The following is an 18,486-nucleotide window of genomic DNA, read 5'->3' on the forward strand; positions in this document are numbered from 1 at the left end:
TTTTGACATTGCAGTTAAAGGTTTTATGATGGTGACAGCTTGACCCTGGAACAGATCAAATCAGTTTCCTGTGGGAGGACCTTTTTAAGATTCAACAGTAGTTGAAGAAAAATCCAAGTGAAGGTCAGCAAATAAACATGATTTATGGGGATGTTAGCATACTAAGTGTATGTCTTGATGGGTTGTTTTGGCACTGGTCTACAAGTAAAATGCTTCCGGAACAAAAATAGTGACATTTTTCTTGGTTTAGGTCACTGATAAAGTCAGAAGTGCAGATTGGCTATGGTCTCCAAGATACAGTATCTAGTCAAAATAGGGAATGTAGTTGTAGTTTATCAGAACGTAAAGTGTGTCTACATGCAAACAGTTCTACCAGAAAGCCAGAGTTTTGTTATAAAATTTGTATTTATTGGCAGAAATCTGTCCCTATAAGGCAGATAATTATAAGCAGCTGGTGACAAACATCCAACTTTATTGTCACTTTTTATCACATGATCACATTCCTCTTTCTGAACTCCGGCAGCTTCAACAACAAAAGGTAAAGCCCTTCTGAAAATGGACGACGTGCTATCAAGCGTCTCATACTATCTCCTCGCTCATCTGTTTTCAGGGAACATCACCATCAGCACCCCCCTTTCCCCGAACAGACCGACAGCACATCTCCACCTGTATGCGAGCTTCAAAGTGAGGTGTGGTGTACTGCTATTGTTCAGGTGGATCAGGGAGATGGGCTCTTGTTTTCAGGGCAGGACAAAAGTGGCTGATTGTGGGCCCCACATGCTACCTTTTATCCTACACTGATCACAGACTACACAAGGGCTCTTTTGGGGGCGAGCCTCACAAGGGGGGGGAGATAGATAATCCAGAAAGAAAAGTTCTTCTATGTGCTTTTTGTTTAAAGTCTGACAGTAGTAAGAAGAAGAACAATCCCCTGGAGGGGAAGTTGGGTTGTCCTCTCTGTTAGAAGTTTTTGCCTCTGCTAAGGAGCAGGAAGGCAAAAAGTACTTTTATTAACTTTCTACGGTGGTGGACACATTTGAATCCGGATACACATTTTTTCTTAATTTGTCTATTTGCATCACAATAAAACAATTTTCTGCCTTAGGTGGCAGTCAGTATACATTACATTACATTACACTACAAAAAAATGATTTTTAATTCATAGATCTACTGTATGTCAGTTGGTTATGCAAAATTTTGTTTTGTTAAATAAATGTAGTTATTTTATAACAACATTTTAGTTTAAAACCTGAGTAGATAAATTTATTTTGTGTCCTCCAGTTCACCAAAATTGTTAACATTGTGAAAAAAAGTCAAGTTAATATTATAAATACAATGTGTGAAACTATACAAATCTATCAATTATATTTAACAAATTTGATTATGTTCAATGGGCTGACAAAAAATAACATTTGATCCCAATATAATTACGGAGCCCCCAAAGGGTCATGGCACAAAATAATACAAATTTATGCGAGATAATGCACACTATCTGAAGCTACAGGACATACTTCTGGTCAGAGCTTTCCTTCACATATCGGGTGGAAATGCATCATTTAATTTCCATCTTCAGCACTTCAGCACATCATTAACTGCACAAATGTGGAGGCATGACGTCGGGATGTTCCGATCAAGATTTTATGCTGCCGATCCAAGAGTAATCCAAGAGTGAAATTGATTCCGATCACATACTGTACATACAGTGTAAATGTTTAAATGTACTTAGGGGTCACTAAGGTTTTTTTTCTTGTGAGAGCTACTTTTTCAAAATGAAAGTGTCCAACATATCTAGTCTTCTCACATTATTAACTGAAAACCTGAATGAAAAGCAGGTTTATCCCCCTTGCTGGATCCCTCCAGCCGCATCCGCTGCCTTCTGAAACACAGATGCAGCCGACTCCCTCTTCTGTGCCTGGAAAATGTTGATAACTGTGAGATTGTGTGATAACAGTGTGCACAACACCCGTTTCAAGCGTGGCATAAACGCTCACTCTTCATACTTGTTGTGCGTCATACATCATCCGGCGCAGCAACACAACATGTTACATGTAAGTGCTACATAGTGTCTGCATGTAACACCTTTCCTTCCTTTCCATACTGAGCTACTGCTTCCCTTAAAATGATGATATTCTTCACAGTTCATCAACATTCATGCTCCACACTTAACATTGGCTAAACAAATGGGAGTGTTGTGACACATACTGTCCTCCCGCAAACCCCGGCCAAACTACAGCCACCCACCTAGCCAACCCTGCAATTTGCTCATCCTCTCTCATCTTGGGCACTTATCCCCCAGCTTGAATGCCACATGAGATGCAGCACATACCTACCGTGTGGGTTTTTTGGAGGAAAAAAAGTCCAAAGGGTGTGTTTTTGCGAATTAGCTGTAAATATCTCGTGTTTGCTTGCAACAGATGTGCACTTAAATGGTTTGGTTTTTGCCATCCATGTTGGGTTGCTTACTTTTTTCAGATATTTTCAAGCGTGTGAATGTTGGGAAAGAATTTTAGAACTCATTCATTCTTTCATTTTCTACCGCTTTTCCTCACGAGGGTCGCAGGGGGGTGCTGGAGCCTATCCCAGCTGTCTTCGGGCGAGAGGCGGGGTACACCCTGGACTGGCCGCCAGCCAATCACAGGGCACATATAGACAAACAACCATTCACACTCACATTCATACCTATGGACAATTTGGAGTCGCCAATTAACCTAGCATGTTTTTGGAATGTGGGAGGAAACCGGAGTACTCGGAGAAATCCCACGCATGCACAGAGAGAACATGCAAACTCTACACAGAGATGGCCAAGGGTGGAATTGAACCCTAGTCTCCTAGCTGTGAGGTCTGCCCGCCGTGCAGCCGATTTTAGAACTATACCACCTAATTTGTCAAAACACACACCCCTACTATGTTGCCTGATTATTTTTTTTGACAAATACACCACATGGTGCCCCATAACTGACTTGAAATTTCTCACACAATGCCCTTTACAAAACACCCACTGTAACTTTGCGGTATTTAGCCAAATTGCCACAATATTTGGTATATACTCCGATATACTATTGGCTGTATGATATAAAAGTGGAACCATAAAATCACATTCATTTAGACAAAAAATATTTGACTGGAGGATGAGATGCTACCATGGCTCTCCAGTAGGACCCCCAAGCAGTCCGCTGTCCTCCACCACCGACGAATTCAACCACTTTTTAGGCTATCCGCCTTTAGACCGCCGACTGCCACGCCCACACGGGCGAGTCTTCACTGTTAGCCGCACTCAAGTCTTGTCTTATGTGTGTCTTGATAGGTGTGAAGGACAGGCTGCAGATCTACAAGCACAAAAGAACGATCTTTTTAGCCGGTTTGGACTTCAAAGTGAGTAACTTGTGCATACAAATACTGTAGTGTGATTGTGTGATCACATCTCGAGTAGGGAGGTGGAGGTGTGGGGATTTCCACTCACCTGACAGCTTTATGCCCCTCGGCACCTCCTGTGCAACACATGCACACACATACAGTATCCCGACTGTAACCCACTTCCTCAGTTGCGTCGCCAAAAGTATCCTTACCATGATCCATCATCACCTGCCTTTGCATGTCACAAAATCATTTGACGTAGATAAACATGACTTCTACGTTGCATAGTGTAATCTTTTTGTGCCACTGATCTGGCTGTCAGCAGGAAGAGTTGTTTCTATCAGTCACACAGGCGGTGTGAGTGATCACCTTTAGTCTGCATTATTAACACTGCCAGGTGCACACATGAGAGGTGATGTTTTAGTCATAATTTGAATGGTTCAAGACCGCCAGAAATGTCTGGTGCTGAGGATGCTCTCATACATACATTTTTAGTGCAAATCGGGATAAAAAAGTTATTTGTGGAATGCGTCCCTCCTTCCCTAGAAAGTGAACGGTCGTGTCCTATCATTTTTAACATCATTCTCCATGAAACAAAAAGCAGCTTAGTTATGAACAAAAAACTAAGTAAGCCATGATTTTGTCATTTATGAACAATTTATTTTCTACCAAGGATGGTGAAGGCCAGACGGAAAAATATAATAAAATTGAATATAATAATATTATGATAAATAATATTATATATATAATATTATGATACATTGTACAAAATACACAGTACTTTTTTAGAATCTAGTCATGACATTACCAGAAAATAAGCTGTATATTTTGTAGGGTTATCAAATGAATAATAATTGTAATTAATCAGGTTTTCAAAGTGATTAATCATCATTTGCTACAATGTGGAAATATGGCTATTTTTGCTGTATTTTATGAAAAGAAAGATAAATGACAGGGCACAATAATATATATATTTGTATTTTTTTAACAGCTCTAAATGAACTGAAAAATGAAATATAGCTAAAAGGTATGAAAATGTAGTTGTCTAACACGAGTTTCTTTTATAGTAGCAAAAGATTAGAATCACAGTTTAATGTTATTATGCGGCATGAGGGGTTGCATTCAAAGACCCCATGTACTGTAACTTAAGATGAAGTCACATGTTTGAAGCGTAGATGTATTTTCTGGGATTTCCGAGCATACTTGAAATCACTTTCTGTTTTTCTTTATCAATCTGTTTATTTAGACTACATATAGATTCATAGTAAAGACGTTGTTGTGAGGTTCGGAGTTTCCCTGAACTCATTCTGAGGAGGACTAGAGATGAGATGGTGAGTTGGAGATACATATAGTGTTGGAATTACACTCCTGATAATGGGAACTCAACCTGACGACAGCTGAAAGTATGATACCAACCGGGGCGGCTCTACACTTTGATTGGTTAAGACTACACTCGACTGTGTTAAACCCTGTTATGCCTTCTCTCCTCCCTGTTTGCCACTTGCGCCGGTGGGAGGGAAGGAGGTGCGGGTGCGCCGAGCTGCGCTGGACTGCACCGCTCACGAAAATTGCAAAGTGCGCTGGCCACAACCTGTTGGTGAGGCGTTGCCAAACTACGAAATCAGAGCCCAATATCATTAAAATTGAAATCACATATAGCGAGGAGACCAGGGTTCAATTCCACCCTCTGCCATCTCTGTGTGGAGTTTGCATGTTCACCCCATGCATGCGTGGGTTTTCTCCGGGTACTCCGGTTTCCTCCCACATTCCAAAAACATTCTAGGTTAATTGGTGACTCTAAATTGTCCATAGGTATGAATGTGAGTGTGAATGGTTGTTTGTCTATATGTGCCCTGTGATTGGCTGGCGACCAGTCCAGGGTGTACCCCGCCTCTCGCCCAAAGACAGCTGGGATGGGCTCCAGCACCCCCCGCGATCTTTGTGACGAAAAAGCAGTAGAAAATGAATGAATGAATTAAATCACATATGACACAAGTTGTAATTTCACACAACAATGTCATATAATACAATAATTGACCCCAAGTTGTATGGGTTGATTGATTGATTGATTTTTTTTTAGTATGACAGACTTTCAGAATATTGTGTGCCAAAATTTCGACAAACACTGAATGGAGTCAAAATGGAACCAACACCAAACCTCACTAGACTGCATTGTTGGCCATACACCTATTTCCCTGGCAGCAGCAGCAGTTCTTTATGACATATAACATATAATAATAATACTACACCCGCCTGTTGCTCACTGAGCCTCCCTCACAGTCGTGCTCTGGGGGTCATTAACTGCAAGAATGGCAATAAAGTCTTGCAGCAGCACTTCATAATCGCCAGTGGTCATAAACTCCCTCAGTGTTGCGGCACCGGCCCCCTCACACATAATGGGTGGAGGCTCCCATGCAAAATGCCAACCACCTCATCATCGTCTTCCTATCACAGACTACTGAGCCGAGCCATCCATTGCAAAATAGGACCATTGCCGTTTTAATTGTAGAACACGGACGTGGTCGTTCCTCACAATCGAAGACGGAAACGGCCCATTGGCTTCACCAGTCGTTATAAAATAATAGATGGAATCACTGGTGTATTTGGACCAGATATTGGCACCATCTTGTTCATATTTCTAGACCGAGACCGTCATTCACGCTACTAGTAATGTACATATGTAAAGTGTTTTACTGTGCAGCTTCCTACATTCATTCATTCATTCATTTTCTACCGCTTTTTCCTCACGAGGGTCGCGGGGGTGCTGGAGCCTATCCCAGCTGTCTTCGGGCGAGAGGCGGGGTACACCCTGGACTGGTTGCCAGCCAATCACAGGGCACATATAGACAAACAACCATTCACACTCACATTCATACCTATGGTCAATTTGGAGTCACCAATTAACCTAGCATGTTTTTGGAATGTGGGAGGAAACCGGAGTACCCGGAGAAAACCCACGCATGCACGGGGAGAACATGCAAACTCCACACAGAGATGGCCGAGGGTGGAATTGAACCCTGGTCTCCTAGCTGTGAGGTCTGCGTGCTAACCACTAGACCGCCGTGCCGCCCCAGCTTCCTACAATGCTGTAGTAAAATAAATGCAGTGCAAAGTAACTTAGCATAGCAATCGTATCACGATACAGCAATTATATAATGCAAACATTGCACAAACTCGCCCCCACGCTCTTCAGGCATACCATAAAAATGACCGGGGGTGGGGGGCAAAATTTGTGCAAGTGACAAGGTGACATAACAATCTAAACAAAAAAAGATGGCACGCTTTGTTAGTTACTGTGGTAGAAGCTTGGTGGTCTCAAATTTTATGTTATTAAAAACGCTCGACCATGTACAGTATGTCCATGTCGGCTTAAGTAGCCATTTTTTAGTGACAAGAAGAACATACTTTAAAATGAAAACATTGCCTGCATAGTTAATAAAGACTTTAGGATGTGGCCACTTGACCCTGGAACTGATTATTTCTATTTTCCTGCCATTTTTTGCACTTTACATGGGGAAAAACATGAACCTTTTTGATGTACATTATTGAACATGCTCATGTAACTGATACATCTGTCATACTAAAGCTACTTTATTTCCCAGCAGCCTGTTTTCCCCCCCGCCACCTCACATATTTAGTACACTCATGTTGCCTTTGGCCAAAACCCGCTGTCAGCACCCGAGCTGATAGTTTGCTCATTTTGAGTTCAACATAATTTTGCATTCCTTTTGAAATGCAGACGATTCCCACGGGGTAGAATCCCATCTCCTGTTTCTGCAGCATGAAACACTTTGACACATACACACACAAACACCCAGCCTATCGTCTGCCAGATATTACAGGACAGTTGATACTACTCAGTCCCAACTCCTCAAGGGAAGTTTTTTTTTTAATAATGTGACAGAGCTCCCTTCTCTACGGTCGATGTGACAGATTGGAATGACAAAAACTTGGGAAACTCCAGAGAGTGGTGAGACAAAGTAGTGTGGTCTTATAGGGCCAGTAATTAGAGGCATCACACAATAGGCCGTATAAAAGAAGTGGTTGGAGATATATGACGTCACCGGCTGGTTTGTGGACTACGCTTTAAATGTCAAGTCTGGCACACGACTTCCGAAGAAGTGGCCAGATTTGGAAGTGAGTGGAAATAGTGTTGTTTAAACTAGGGCTGTGAAAAATAGCATGTTAACGGTGGTAACTTCATTTCATTCGTTAATTGCGGTACAATTTTTAGCACATGAACATAACAACAGCAGTGCAATTCCTCAACTCAAACATGTCTCGAGTCCTGGTAACGGCATTTTCTAATTGTCACAAGACAGCAGCGAGGTGCATTCACTAACGCTCAGAAAATCACAACAACGTCTCCATTAAGAGTGTATGTTTGGTCTAAATAAAAAGAAAGACAAATGAAAAGTGAATATTATTTTCTCTCATTAGTATAACTTACTCTCTGAAGTACAAATTACTGCATTTGAGTGTGCTCGGAAACTTACGTTACGTGGTGTGTTTGAATGCAACCCTTCATTGCTCATAATAACAGCATGATTCAAATGTTCTGCTATTATTAAAGAAACCAGCATACATGTTCAGACCTGGGTGCTGATTTAATGGTGATTAATGAATGATTAATCATGATGAATTAATTTGAATGCTGCGATTAATTTTATTCAAAGTTAGAATCATTTGATAGATGCAGTTTTCACATCCGTAACTGTCGTACAAGTATAAAAAGAAGTTAACCACTGTATATATTTAAAAGGTGAAGACCATAAAAGACTTATTGGAGAACGTGTAGCTCAAAAGAAACATTTTCAAGTTTGGAAAATAAGTGTAAAAAGAAGTTTATGAGCGCTAAAATGTAGAACAGCTGCAAAACAAGTGAAGTCTTAAGTTAATCCTCTGTTTGCTGATGCTGGTGATGCCACTCTAGAGCGATATTAATTGATGTTTCACCACTGTTTCCACTGTATTCTTAAATATTGTATATAGAACTTAATTTTCTGAATATACATAACATATTTAATTTATTTTTAGAATTATGTGAAATGGTCAAAAAGTGTGATAATTTATGTTGATTGATTCCACACAATTGCATGTTATGTAATATTTAAATAAAGCAAAATTAAATGCAGCATTAGCATTTTTGTGGAACCAGTGGACATAAAAACACTGTATTGAGAAATATTGTTTTTAGGGGAGATAGGAAAGTCTGGGTAAAGCTGGGTACCCACCTGAATAGGAAAGTTTTTTTTAATTTTTTTATGTAATCATGTGTTCTTTGCATTTTGTTGCACTTAATTTAATCATTTGACTTGACCTTATATGCTTTCTTCATTTGATGTGTTTTTATTCTGCTATTCATGCTTTGTAAAGTGTACTCGTGTGTAATGTAGGGTTGTCAAACAATTACAATTTTTTTTATCAGATTGAACACAGTTTTCAAATTAATTAATCATGACTAATCACCACGACTATGTCTGAAATACGTATGCCAATTTTTACTGTATTAAAAAAATATTTAAAAAAATATACAACTCCAAATTAACTGAAAATTTAAATTGAGCTAAAATAAAGAGCCACTAAGAGCAATGAGGGGTTGCGTTCGAAGACACCACATACTTTAAGTTGAATTCACATGTTTTAAGTGTATTTCCACGTATCAGTTTCCTTTTGTCTTTCTGCTTATTTAGACCACAAATACACACAATAAAGATGCATTCAGAGTTTGGACTGTCCGTGAATGCACTTTGCGGCGATGTGGCGGGAATGAGGACATTTTGTTCCGAATAATAAGTTGTAGATACAGTACATACTGCATTACAGGTTGTCAGAAATGCAAAGTATTCATGTTTGAGCGGCAGACGGCAGTCATGTGTGCAAAATTTTGCAACAAAATTTGCGTGAGAAAGGTCTTCATTTGAAGGGAAATGATTGGTTGATGAATGCAAAGGCCTACATTAAAAACATCTGTGACATCACAGGACAGGAGGTACCCATGTGACTCACATGATTGCCGCCACATTTACAGCTTGACTCATGTCCCGGTTTTGTTATTAGACGATTCATTTTGAACATCCTGTTATAATTGTAACCATGATGACCAGGGTACAACCTATATATGCTAGTGTGAAAGGTTAACATTTCGTAACAAGCTCCAAAATGTTGTTTTCCTACAGGAGGGGAAAAAAAAAATGACTGGTGACAGTGACACACTAAAAGGCAGGGCTGTGCGGTTTAAAGCTGACGTCATGGCAATCAGTGTTTCAGACGGCCCTCAATTATCTCATTTAAGTGAGAGCGTGGGATTGGTTGGCCGCCGAACGCTCACAGAGGAACAATACGCCTTCACACGCACTCATCTTTTTGCTATTGCAGAAGAAGACTCCACAGGTAATAATAATAAGACTACACTCGCACGCATAGCGAGCGATACAGCCCCGACAATTACCGCTCTGTCAGATTCGCAGGCACATGTTTGTGTGAATCCCCCGAAGAGAGCTAGAAGGCACAAAACCTGTATGCCAAACTAATCACACTCCTCACTCATTTGTGACACGCACGCACACAAGAGACACACCCAATTGGTGTGTGTATAGGAGCCAAACTCCAGATCCCCAAAAAGCTGCGGATTAGAAAAGAAGGCATTTCCCAAAACATTCTGCGGCCTGTGTGATGACATGATTGTCAATCCGCTTAATTCCCCTTCAAACTTCTTTTCTGTAAAAGATTCTGACAAGGCAGAGACAGAGGGGGTAAATAACTGGTATTCTTGCCCAGACTTGCTCTCTCTCGCTCTGTTAAGGCTTTTTTTTTTTTTTTTTATTACCGACATCAAACATGCATGAAAATTGCTTGGCGCAGCTGGTTTCTATAGCGGTCGACGAAGGCTGGCACACATTTTTTGTTTATGAGTTGAATATCTGTTTGCTTCTATCTCCGTACATGTGTGTCAACCTCGCTCTTTAGATTTTTAAATTGCTTCCATGCTAAATAAGAGGTTCGCTTCATGTGGGTTTTACCACTTTTTTTTTTTTTTTTAATACTTTCAAGGCTGTGAATGTTTTTTTTTTTCCTCTTCCTTTTTAGCGACAAACATCTCCACTGGCTGATCTCAGTGATGTCTCCATAATAACGCAGGGAGTCACAACGTTCCACAGGTGACAAAGATGGCCGCATTTGTGGGAGAGAGCAAAACATGCTTTCATCCGTCTTTGTTTTTGCTTTGCTCCCACACATGAAACGTTTGAGGTGATTTCCACCTTTTGTGTTGCGTTCTACCTGAGGGCTTAACTATGTATAGGGAGTATCTTACGAGCCTACGGCTTCCATTTCATCAAAAAGAGCTGCACTTCAAACTGAACAAACTGTTTGCTTTATTCTACAGAAAAGTCAATCCCTTGAACATAAACAGCAAACTCTTCATGCCTTTACTTCGCCATCGGTGTACAGGAAGAGACTCTTTATGTCCCTGCATGCATAATATTGCAGTAGGGACAATGCTATGCAGGGTGGGCCATAAGTTTCCATACATAGTCAAAATAACCTGTCATGTTTTTTATATATAATGTGTTCTATAAGATCCACACTCAGCCATCTTTTGTGGAGTTTGCATGTTCTCCCCGTGCATGCGTGGGTTTTCTCCGGGTACTCCGGTTTCCTTCCACATTCCAAAAACATGCTAGGTTAATTGGTGACTCCAAATTGTCCATAGGTATGAATGTGAGTGTGAATGGTTGTTTGTCTATATGTGCCCTGTGATTGGCTGGCGACCAGTCCAGGGTGTACCCCGCCTCTCGCCCGAAGACAGCTGGGATAGGCTCCAGCACCCCCGCGACCCTCTTGAGGATAAGTGGTAGAAAATGAATGAATTAATAAATATTAAATAAGAGAATAATAATGATTAAACATATATATTTTATAACTTGGGCTGCATGGGGGTCAAGTGGTTAGCATGCAGGCCTCACAGCTAGAAGACCCGAGTTCAATTCCACCCTCGGCCATCTCTGTGTGGAGTTTGCATGTTCTCCCTGTGCATGCATGGGTTTTCTCCGGTTTCCTCCCACATTCCAAAAACATGCTAGGTTAATTGGCAACTCCAAATTGTCCATAGTGTGAATGGTTGTTTGTCTATATGTGCCCTGTGATTGGCTGGCGACCAGTCCAGGGTGTACCCCGCCTCTGGCCCAAAGACAGCTGTGATAGGCTCCAGCACCCCCATGACCCATTGTTTCAAAAACATTTCACTATTTTCTACTGACTGTTGATGAACTAGCATTAGCACAGGTAATGTTATGCTTGTAATGGTGATATGTTGCTGGAGATGATTTATGTCCTGTATCTTTAACTGATACACCATGGCCTTCAAGTGCCCCCAAAGATAGAAATCAAGAAGGGGGGGGGGATCTGATGTGAATCATAACTTATGGCCCTCCCTGCGGAAATGAAACTTGGATGTACTCTCGACTATAGTCAGTGTACACCTTGTATAGCAGTATGGATGTACTATCCACCAAGATACAGTAATTTGCTACCTTCATGTGTCATCGGTTGGGGCTACATGAATGCTACCAGCACTGGGGAGCTGCGGTTCAGGTTCAGAGGGAATGTAAAAAACGTACTGTTGTGGGAAAATGGCCCACGTGGCCAGCCCAAACACACCCCCAAGTTGACTAGTGCCTTGTTGAGGAAGCTGAAGGAGAAGGTGATGGATTAAGTCGAAATATATACACAAAATATTACCACTTTGGACATGTTCACTGTGAACCCACTCACTTGGGTTGCCACCTATTTAGATTGTGTTGTGTTGACTCATTTCCAGTGTTTCCTAAATCTGGGTTCAAACTCCGATACAAAGCTGTACGCTGACTGCTCTAAAGTATATCCAAGTATCCTCTGTAGTATTGTGAAGAGATCCACTGTATGGATAATACACTGAGAGTAAACCCATGCAAAAAACACAACGCATGGTGGTTTCCATACTAGATCGGTCATGGCAGCTTTAAGAATTTTGTCAGGGGTAATCTTGCGGCTATCGCAAATGGCCGACAGTTTATTCCTCATGCTGGAAATGACAAAATGAGACTAGTGGGTTTTTTCCTGTCAGGATTTTGTAATTTGCCGTAATGGCTGACACGTGTACACAGCACGGGCTGAAGGGAAAGCTCGATCTGAGGCAGTGCAGTGCAGTGCACCTGCGGGCCAGAAAGTTGATATGTTAACAGTGTGCACTTGAACGCACCACTTCACACACGTACACACTTATACACACACAGCGTAGTCCTTGCATCCGTTTTGTTTGTTTCTTTAATCTGGCTTGGTCCAAAGTCGTCAGTAGAAGCCTAAAATGGAGCAATTAGCATGTGGGGGGAAAAAAGCAAATAAAAGATCTGAGCTCCATCCTGACCTCATTCTGGCTCATGGTGCCAGCAAGACATTCATTTCCAAAGCTGTGAATTCCTCCTTGCCAGAATGGATTTACAATGGCTGTGCGTACTTCAAAACATATCATTATTCTATATTTGCCAGGGTCACGTTGCTGTCCGCAGAGACCTTTTGTTTAAGCGCTTTTTTTGTTGTTGTATTTTTTTCATGCTTCTGCATCTCAGTGAGAAGAACCGCAATCACACCCTTGTTGATGCTTAACTTTAAATTTTACCGCTTTCCCCTCAGGCTTTTTAAACCACGACAGAGGGCCAAATCAGTGGAAAAATAAAGCAAATCCCAATTAGAAAACCTTTGCAGAATCATGCCAGATTCATTTATCTGTGTGTGAAGAGGACGGCGCCTCAGGCTGATGTGTGTCTGTGTGTGTGTGTGTGAGCACACTTGTTTCTCAGACAGATTATCTATCTCTTCACTCTCTCATTCTGCCTACTCGTCTATTCACACGGCCATTTAGTCAGGTTCAAAGTCTGAGCATCTCTGTGCCACAGGAAACTTGAAACCTGCCCCAGCTCTGCAGAGATGGAGGATGGATTCTCTACACACATAAAACATCAACACTCAAAACTTTGATAGGACTAAAGTGGTGGTATTGTCCAGCCTCATTTTAGGATCATTTTTCATGGCAGTTTGTGGATCCCTCTCTTTTTGGTTCAATGTTTGAGTCCTCAAAGTTACTAAGGGTGCACTCACGCTTTTGTACAGAATCGGGCCCATTTATGTGTGCCGACATTTCATTAAAAAGTGTATTGTTGCAACTGTCATGACTTTGTGGCTTCTTTTGAGTCATGATAGTTATTTCTATTACTTGTGGTGGCTGTTATAATAATATGCCATATACTTAGTGTGCGTCTGCCCGTGCTTGAGGTAGCGTACTGTGGGCTTTGATTTTGTGGTTTATTTTGAGGCAACCTACTTATTTCTACTGGTAGGGAAGAGCAAGCAACAATACAGTTGTATGATATTACACTGTTCCACCGCAACTTACCTGAAATTGTGGCTTATTCCTGTTCATTTCTATTGCTGAAGGTGGTGGTTATCATTAATAATTGGTGGGAGGAGCAATCACCAACAACATTGTATTGTATTACTGGAAATTTCATGACTTTATTTGGAATTGTTCAGTTTATTTCTACTACGCATGGTGGTGGTGATCATTAAAAACTGGTGGGAGGAGTGATCACCAAAAAAGTTGTATCGTATTCCTGCCACTTTCCTGACTTCATTTTGAGTCATTCCATTTTATTTATAACTGGCGGGAGGAGCAATCGCTAATATTTTTGTATTGTGTTGTACTACAATATATAGTCATTCTGTTTATGTCCACCATGCAATGCGGTGGTTATCATTAATAACTGGTGGAAGGAGCAATCGCCAACAAAGTTGTAATCTATTAGTGCAACTTTCCTGACTTTATTTGGAATAGTTCAGTTCATTCCTATTATGCATGGTGGTGGTTATCATCAATAACTGGTGGGAGGAGCGGTCACCATTGTATTACAATATACAGCTCATTTTCTGACATTGTGGCCTACTTTGAGTTGTTCTGTTTATTTCCACCTTGCAAAGTGGTGGTTATCTTTAATAACTGGTGGGAGAAATGCTCACAAAAATGTATTGTGTTACTGCCACTTTCCTGACTTCATTTCGAGTTGCTCTATTTCTAATATGCAAGGTGGTGGCTATCATCTTGAACTGGCGGGAGGAGCAATTGCCAATATGCTTGTATTGTATTACACTATACTACTCCTTTCCTGATCTAAGTTTGTGGCTTATTTTGAGGCATTCTGTTTATATCCACCATGCAAAGTGGTAGTTATCATTAATAACTGGTGGAAGGAGCAATTACCAACAAAATTGTATTGTATTACAGTGCATTACTTCACCTTTTCTGGCTTATTTCAAGTCAATTGTTTTTTTTCTATTATACAAGGTAACTACTATTATTAATAACTGGCAGGAGGAGCAATTACTAGCATAATTGTATTCTATTGTATAATGCCGTATTATTACAACTTTCCTGACTTGATTATTTCGAATTGTTTCTCTTTTTTTTGTTGCTGTTGTATACAGCTGTTAACTTATTTTGACTTGATAGTGAAGAAACGCATGATGTCGACGCCGTCACGCTTCATTTAAATGGTGAGTCATTTTACTTTGGTTTTATTTTATAGCGGTAGCTAGATGAATCAATATGAAAGTACTATTATATAATTTATAATAGCTTCTTGTTTTTACAATTGTGTGACCATTATGGATGTTAAAATGTTACTTAAAAGATTGATAGAAGTGTGTGCTGTTGAGGAGGGAAGGGTGGAGACTTAAAAAAGGGGGGAGCTAAGGCAGAGCGAGAGAGAGAGAGAGAGAGAGAGGAAACGGTGAATGAGAGATGAGTGAAGCTCAGCGTGCCTACACACAGCAGACTGGAAGTATATTATTGACCGGACCGGACTGCCAATAGAAAAACAACATGAGGATTATTTCCAACAAATCTTATTTTCTTCACTTTCTCAAGCTCCTCGCCTCATTTTCTGTGCTCAACAGGTTATAATGTACAACCAGTTGATGTAAAGGAGGAAGACGAAGCATGCTGTCAAGGTTCTGGCCCTTCAGCACCGAGCAGGAAGTCCACTCATGGGATGTAGTGGATGCAGAGTCAGGTTCAACTCGGCCAAGGTGCTGTCCTTCCTCACCATGGTCCTGATCTTCACTTACTTCTTCTACTGCCTCACCGGGATCTGCCACTCGGCTCCGAGGACTTTGTATGTGGACGATGACAGTCTGGGCGTTCTTCTGGAACCTCTTCCAGGGAACCGAACCGCCTCTACAGACGTCGTGCAGCCCCGCAGCCTGCTGGAGGACAACAACAACAACAACAACATTCCTGTGTCCAACACTTTTGGGACCAAGAGGTTCCCACAGGCCATCATCATCGGCGTGAAGAAGGGAGGAACCCGCGCTTTGCTCGAGTTCCTCCGAATCCATCCGGACGTCAGAGCCGTGGGAGCTGAACCTCACTTCTTTGACAGGTTCTACGATAAAGGACTGGAGTGGTACAGGTGGGCATGCCATCACTTTTTCATCCATAGACTCATACTGGGCAAAACATGACATCTGCATGCGTGTTCTGGCAGTATGCACATATCAACATTGACATACAGCCATAACATTATATAACTTACATATCTGTAAAATAGTACAGAAATATACATCTACAAATTACATTTAACAAAATACAAGCTCCTAAAAGTGGGGGAGAAAGAATACTACATTTTCATTTCATCTACATAGTAACTCTACACAATGAAATTATATATTTAACAATTATAAAACAGTACATACGTCTAGAAACCTTTTATTTTATTTCTACATGTCTACATGAAATTAATGAAATTATATATATTTTTATTATTCTTTAAATATTTTTTAAATATCATTATGTATTTTAATATATTTTTTTCTGCATAAAATATCCATCCTGAAACTATATTTTTTAAAATATAGAAAAAAATATTACAACATTTTCATTGGCTGTGTACATTATATATACAGGATAATGTAGTTGACTGTATGTATTCAGCTGTATTTATTCACATGACAAGCCCAAAATATTTCATTATGAATTTTCATAATTAACACAAAATATCAGAAAAATCTGTCCCTAAAAAATTGTTATAGATTCTAATAGTTTGTCCCATGCTAAATGAAGCAGTAGTGATGATTCCCTGTCAATACAATAACACCCATTTGTACCCATCACATATAACAAATACAATCAACAATTGAGATAGATAGATAGATAGATAGATAGAAATATAGATAGATAGAATATTTAACGGCTTAACAAATTAGTGGAAGCTCGAGCAGCAATTATATATCCTCCATTTGTACTTCCTGTAAGTGTAATGGCCAGGTGACTCAATATTTGTGTCCACACCCAGGTGTAATTACCTGGTGCTACGGTAGAGGTCACTATTGCTTCTTTTGCAAAGCCCCTGACTAAATGGTGGTGATCATCTCCAGATGTTGGAGAGAAGGTCCTAATTGAGCCTAAACTGAGCTATAATTTAAGTGTGGGAATACTCTTTGGACCTACGGAAGACTATGATGATCTTTGATAGCAAGGATGAAAGGATGAAACTGTAAGATAAGGTGAGCAATTGTTATGTCAGCGAGCAGTACAGTCATCCCTCTCCATTTGAATCTTGTGGCTTCACTCGATCAAATTTTTTTGAATACATAAATAAATTATCATTGTTTATCCAAACTATTTAATTTTATTTAAATATTTTCAGGCAAAATTAAGCATTTTCAAAAATAAAAATGAACAAAACTGGTCACTAGGGGCTATTGCCTGACCCAGATGTCGCTAGATGATGTCATTGGTTAATTTGAATATCATTTACATGTAAAAGATTTGATGTAAAAGATGCTGTAGGACAAAAAAGCATGACCCCATAAGGGAGACAAAAATATGAGGAAAAACCCGTTAATTATGTTTAGAACTAGACTTGCCTCCAGCCTCCACCTTTTATCCTGTAGTGAGGAAAACTAGGACTACATTTTTCCTTCACATGTTGTGACACATGTGACCAAGTCGGAACGAGGCTTGAGTGTAGTCATTCAATGAAGATTAAGAATAATTTACCATTTCGAACCCGCTCTGTAAAAGCCTTTCGCATGTACTCTTAGTGTGCCCCGGCTTGTGACCGCTTTGGGGTAGGATAGGACGGTGCTGCTACTGGAAACCTTACAACAATATGTGCTTTCACTTTTACGTCCCCAAACACAAAAAACTCCCCAACAACATCAGAAAATATTGCTGAAATGTAAAAATATTCAATTTCCACTTCAGGGAAATTCACTGGAACTTATTAATCGTGATGAATGAGGGATTACTGTAGTTATTTTACCTGTACCAACTGTTTTATGCTATTAGCTTTAATGTTCAACTTTTGTTTGGGCCTTCTGAACTTATTATAGTCCGATTGTCTTGAACAGCACAGCATCAACAAAGTAAACTAGTCAAAGTTTTTATACAGTGGCATGTTTATTGTTGTGACGTGAGCTAAAAGGTACATGATGAGAGTTGATAGGTGTGGCGGATTAACACGTCTTAAAGAGACAGCAGCAACATGATCCCGAGTGAGGTCACCGAAAGACGACTCGCTTGATGTCACCAGTACTCAAAAAAAAAAAAAAAATAAAAAAAAGTGTGTTTGCTGTCATCTGCAGCGACCCAAAGAGAAGTCGCCGGAAGTCATGAAGCGTAGCTTTGTGTGTGTGTGTGTGTGTGTGTGTGTGTGTGTGTGTGTGTACGTGTGTGTGAGAGATAGACAGCGGCTCATCCAAGCGAGTCTTCTCAAAAGGACTAGCTCAGTATCTCACACACACACACACATCTGATTTATCCCAGGCATGTGTGCTTGACAGGCCCTGAAAAGTGTCTCTGACCTTTGACCTTTCATCTTGTTCAAGTTCTTTGTGTCTTCTGATCATATTTCTAAAAAAAAAACTCTCAAAAAGTCCTCAGCTGACTTTGGGCGAAAGACAGGGTGTGGAGTTAAATTTTAAAAAATAAAATTAGTAAATTAAAATCTGGAAAATTACCATATTTTTTAAAATGAAATGTATCACTTTACATTTCATTTTAAAAAAATATGGTAATTTTCCAGATTTTAATTTAGT

At 40.2% G+C, this 18,486-nt stretch overlaps 1 protein-coding gene across 4 annotated transcripts in view; it reads left to right on the plus strand.

Moving 5' to 3' along the window:
* Positions 1-22: 22 nt before the first annotated feature.
* The window catches only part of LOC131103099 (heparan sulfate glucosamine 3-O-sulfotransferase 6-like), a 33,129-nt gene continuing 14,665 nt past the window's right edge, over positions 23-18,486 (plus strand). Inside the window, exons 1-4 of one of the 4 annotated variants that reach the window (XM_058049041.1) lie at positions 23-123; positions 611-689; positions 3,305-3,372; positions 15,343-15,857. In XM_058049041.1, the coding sequence (XP_057905024.1) occupies positions 15,433-15,857 (425 nt within the window). In that variant the 5' untranslated portion in view covers positions 23-123; positions 611-689; positions 3,305-3,372; positions 15,343-15,432. Of the gene's footprint in view, positions 690-3,304; positions 3,373-14,871; positions 14,941-15,342; positions 15,858-18,486 lie in introns of all 4 variants that reach the window. The other 3 variants (XM_058049040.1, XM_058049039.1, XM_058049042.1) reach the window with 3 other exon arrangements.

Source organism: Doryrhamphus excisus, chromosome 15 (genome assembly GCF_030265055.1).
Source record: "Doryrhamphus excisus isolate RoL2022-K1 chromosome 15, RoL_Dexc_1.0, whole genome shotgun sequence".
In the NCBI taxonomy this organism is placed as follows: domain Eukaryota; kingdom Metazoa; phylum Chordata; class Actinopteri; order Syngnathiformes; family Syngnathidae; genus Doryrhamphus; species Doryrhamphus excisus.